This window comes from Frieseomelitta varia, unplaced genomic scaffold, assembly GCF_011392965.1.
Source record: "Frieseomelitta varia isolate USP_RPSP 00005682 unplaced genomic scaffold, Fvar_1.2 scaffold_301, whole genome shotgun sequence".
NCBI lineage: Eukaryota > Metazoa > Arthropoda > Insecta > Hymenoptera > Apidae > Frieseomelitta > Frieseomelitta varia.
The window spans coordinates 204,029-209,028 of NW_025110037.1; the positions used below are offsets into that span (position 1 = coordinate 204,029).

Genomic DNA, 5,000 nt, shown 5'->3' on the forward strand with positions numbered 1-5,000 from the left:
AATTCGTCGCTTTCTTTTCCTTTTGAACGTCCCTACGCGCAGGTTTTTTTGAAACTTTTCCTGCGAACCCTACTACAGGTACACATCAGTTAGCAACAACAACAGAAACATCACTCATCCAATAACCGCATTATAAATACAAGTTAGGAAGAAGAAAAAAAAAAAAAACTTTTGAACGTCGTCGGTATGATATCACTGGATAGAAATAATTGACAAGTAATAAATTTATCATTTGGTTCGCCTATATTTTGTTTCATTTAAGTATATAATGCTTAAAGTTGGAAAAAATATTACAATTTTGGAAGAAAGAGTTTCTCGACGCGCGTGGCACGTCATTCCAGCGCAAGCGGTTAAAGAAAAAAGTTTTGAAGGGTTGTAAATGAGTAAACGGAGCCGAGATTGGCCAATAAATCGGCCGATTGTGGCTCCCGGCGGTGCAATCAAGTCGGAGGAGATTGCGCAAAGTTTTCGCGAGAAGTGGTTTCCGCGCGGCCGGAAACCGGCGTTCGCCAGAAGGAGGAACTACGGTGTGAGCACGAGCCCGACTAACACACATCACATCCCCCGCGACTTCGACCGACACGCGTCGTTCGCTGCGCGTAACACAGAGACAGGGACGAGGAACGCGTAGCTGATTCGTCTGCACGGGAGCTGATTACGCGAGTGGCAGAGGCTGAAGGCGGTAGTGTTGGGCAACGCCAGCCAGCCAGAAGTCGTACGTCGGTGTACGCAGTGGTGCAGAAACGATGAAGACGAAGGAAGAACAGTCGTACAGCGAATTAATGCGAAACTTTCCAATAATCAACTTTCGTGGCCACCAGCTTTCGTGGTATTTGCTTTGTTGACTCGACGAGATGCGATCTGAAATATGGACGGAGGAATTCGTGGCGTGTGGAAGGTACAGTGAAAGAGTATAAGAGCGTAAGAGCGTGGCAAGGATGATGAAAAATTCGTCGATTGTTCGATTCGCCCATATTCGTCTTCTTTGAAAGCCGACTGATGTTTCTGCTTTCAGCCGAGTTTGTCTTTCCTTCCTTCTTTCGGAAGATTATACTTTACGCCGTGTTTTGTAGAAAATTGCAAAAATTTTCGAAATTTTGCACGTTAGCGTTGAGAAATTTTTTTCTTGCAAGGTGGGTCAACTTGTACCACTCTTTTGTCGCCATTTTGTCGAACTTTGAGCATCAGGGTCAAGTGATCTTATTCTCGAGAAATTGCAAAAATTCAAACATTTCTAGCGTGGAAATTCAGAAACATTGATTTCCACCATAGTTTTAAAGATTGAAATCTTGCCTCAAAACATTTGAAACAAAACAGAAAGAAAAGAGAGAAACATTTTAAATATGAGAATTCAAGGGATTTGCATGATGATTTAGGTACAAAAATCGATCGATTTTTTGAATGAAGAATTTGTTCTTCTAATCAAGAAAATATGTGTATTGTATAGAAACTTTTCCACTAATTATACAAACGATATTACTCAAATTTTACGTCCACTGCGTGTAAGTGCTATTAATTGAAGATAATAATACCGGCTCCCTTTGCTGACCTTGCGTTTATGCCATTTTATTTCTTCCCTTCTACAATTATGCGATCTCCAGCTAAATTGCTGCGCAAGGGGAGAGCGAAATGTAGCGAAGTTATTTAAATAGATACGTAAATGAGGTTGCACGCATGAGCGCACATGGAACACATTACGGTAATATGCAATCGTTTAAATATACTACAGCAAGGCCTGTTACAAAAATTAACGATAGCAGAGCAAAAATGAGTCTCACGATCAGTCGTCGGTTCAACATTCACGTGAATCAAAAAAAAGTATTCGCACGCCGATAATTTTATGAAGAATATTTTACGAAGGCTGCGATTAACAAAATCTGTTTTCGCAAATATTATATATGCACACAAAGGTAACGTATATAGCAGCAATTTTCAATGTTGAGTTATATTGAGTATACAATAATAATGCAAATAATATGAAAACTCGAGAATTAAAAAAAGGACTTTTTCGCAGTTGTACAATGTACTACTGTACTATACCATAGTTAACTTCTATCAACCTAATCATCCATTTTTATATAATTTCGTTCCAATTAAATTGACCATTGATAATAATTTATTCTTTCAATTATTATTATTCCTTTTAATAATTTTAATTGTTTTCTCTTAATAATTTTCTCACGTCAAGCACACTAACAAAGAAGGAACGAAATTAGAGCATTAACTGCAATTAGAGCAATATTCTTCTTGCTTGGAATATAACAAAATTAAAATATAATAAAAATATGATAAATGTAAAATTAAAATGTAATAAAAATATGATAAATGTAAAATTATAATGTAATAAAAATGTGATAAATGTAAAATTAAAATGTAATAAAATTGTGATAAATGTAAAATTAAAATGTAATAAAAATATGATAAATGTAAAATTAAAATGTAATAAAAATGTGATAAATGTAAAATTAAAATGTAATAAAAATATGATAAATGTAAAATTAAAATGTAATAAAAATATGATAAATGTAAAATTAAAATGTAATAAAAATATAATAAATGTAAAATTAAAATATAATAAAAATATAATAAATGTAAAATTAAAATATAATAAAATGTTATTTCACTCTTTTGTCTATGTCACTCTTCTAATATATGATATGTTGTTTAATAACATTTTATATCATTTGGTATGGAAAGCAGAACATCTTTAAATACGATTCTTCTATATGATTGAAAATAGCACTTTCGCTGGAGAAATGGTTGAACACAGACATAACTTTCAATGCCCTCGGCCCCCGTGTGCTTATTCCACGTCAAATCGCGAGTTCGAGAAACCTCGTATATCTCAGTTTCTTTCAGCATTTATCTTATGGCAGTTCTATAAACTCGCGTCCGTGAAAAATTAATTTTACACAGCGACCGGCGATCTTTAAAACAATATTAGACCGTAATCCCTTGAACGACGTCGTGATATCTATTTTTGTTTGTGCATGTTCGCCGGCGAACATGCTGGAAACATTCTGCATTTAATTCGAACTAAGTGTCTTTAAAATGGACGAGAGAGAATTGGAATTATCTTTGTGATCAATCTCGTAATCACGTAGTAATTTGTTAGTTTCCTCACACGTGCTTTGCAAAGTTTCAACCGAAACCGTTTATTTCTCTGTAACGCTATCTACTATTTTATTTATTAATTCCAAGTATTTAAGTTAATTCTTTTTCTGTTTTCTTCGTTAATTATTAATTTCTCTGTCAATTTCTTTAATTATTCCATTAATTTAATTATGTCTTATAATATATTTAATTAATTCTTCCATTTAGATACTTTTAGATACTTTTAGATACTTTTGTTATATTGTCAATTATTAATAATTAATATCAATTATATATATAATTATAATGTCAATAATATTAATATTAATAATTAATATTATATATAAAATAAATATAATAATAAATATATATATATTTATTTATTTTTATAAATACATATGTATTTATTTATTTTAAACGTGGTAAATGAATGCTTTTTTCCCATTTCTTCGCTTCACCTACTTTCAGAAGTCCACGGATTTATATCAAACGATTGTCATTAATACCGAAAATATCTTTATTTCATCGAGATCACCTGTTGAAAAATATTTTTATTTTCAACTAATTGCCCCGATAAACGTTAAAAAAAGAAAAAAAATTGATTACTGGATGGAGGAAACGTATACCGCGAGAAATACACATAACGCGCATCTTTCGTAGAAGAAGAATTTCGCAAAGAGGAATCTGATAAAATTGGCTGTACATACTTGATAAGCTGGCTTATGTCGGCCGGAATTTTTTCGATTTTGTTGTCTGAGAGATTGAGGTAGCTCAGCCCCGTGAGCTCCAGTAATTCCCGTGGTATTCTCCTCAGCTCGTTGCACTCCAGATGGAGGATATGAAGTTTCGGGAACCTTCGTTATAGAAAGAAACTCAATCAACTTAACCGACTTCAACCATGCCGATAAACAATCTTCTTCACCACGATTTGATACTTCGTATCGATTGGGAACTATGAAAGTTTGACGACGGCGGAGGCAACTCGGATGGTTGAATTTAATATTTAACATGATTCAGTTGTTTCTAACATTAATTTGCGTTATTCTTTATGGGAAACCAAGATATTAAGCAATAAGTATGAAGCGAATGCAATTTTTTAAAATAAACACTATATAATTGTTAATTATATAATATTGAATATATGCTATATTAAAATTAATATTTAATATATGCTATATATTATATACTATTTTAATTATATGCTATATATTATATACTATAATTATATACTATATATTATATACTACTTTAATTGTATACTATAATATTATATACTACTTTAATTATATGCTATATATTATATACTACTTTAATTATATACTATAATATTATAGTATAATGTTAATTATATAAAATTTTAAATCCACCTGTACATGATTGTACATTCATTTCGTTCGTTGCAGTCGCTTTCGTCTATAATTGCGTTTCTCTAATGTTGAAAAATAATATAGCAATGTAAAAAATGATATAACATAATAAAAATAATACAGCAATATAAAAAATAATATAAAATAATGCAACATACTAAAAAAAAGGGCAAGTATAATTTTTTAAAATAACTACTATAACCATTGTAATCGTCAAATTACTTAAAATTTTATTCTAGATTATATTATAGATTTATATTAGATTATATAATTTTATTCTAGATTTATTTATATATAGATATATTATATTATATTATATTATTTTTATATTATTATATTATATTATTTTTATATATTATATTATAGATTTATATTAGATTATCTAATTTTATTCTAGATTTATTTCATTCATTTTAAACGTTCTTTCGATCAAATCGTGTTCCTCCGATGTTAACGAATAAATAATATATAATATATAATATATAACATATAAATTATGACTCAAAGCAGTATTGTCGAAAGTAACCATTTAATTTCTAA

The 5,000-nt window shown here is 30.5% G+C and overlaps 1 protein-coding gene across 2 annotated transcripts in view; it reads right to left on the reverse strand.

Moving 5' to 3' along the window:
* LOC122529674 (protein phosphatase PHLPP-like protein) overlaps nt 1-5,000 on the reverse strand; it is a 23,991-nt gene that overhangs the window by 18,802 nt on the left and 189 nt on the right. For both annotated transcript variants that reach the window (XM_043656016.1, XM_043656015.1), the window contains exon 2: nt 3,801-3,947. In XM_043656016.1, coding sequence (XP_043511951.1) covers nt 3,801-3,947 — 147 coding nt within the window. The remainder of the gene's footprint in view (nt 1-3,800; nt 3,948-5,000) is intronic.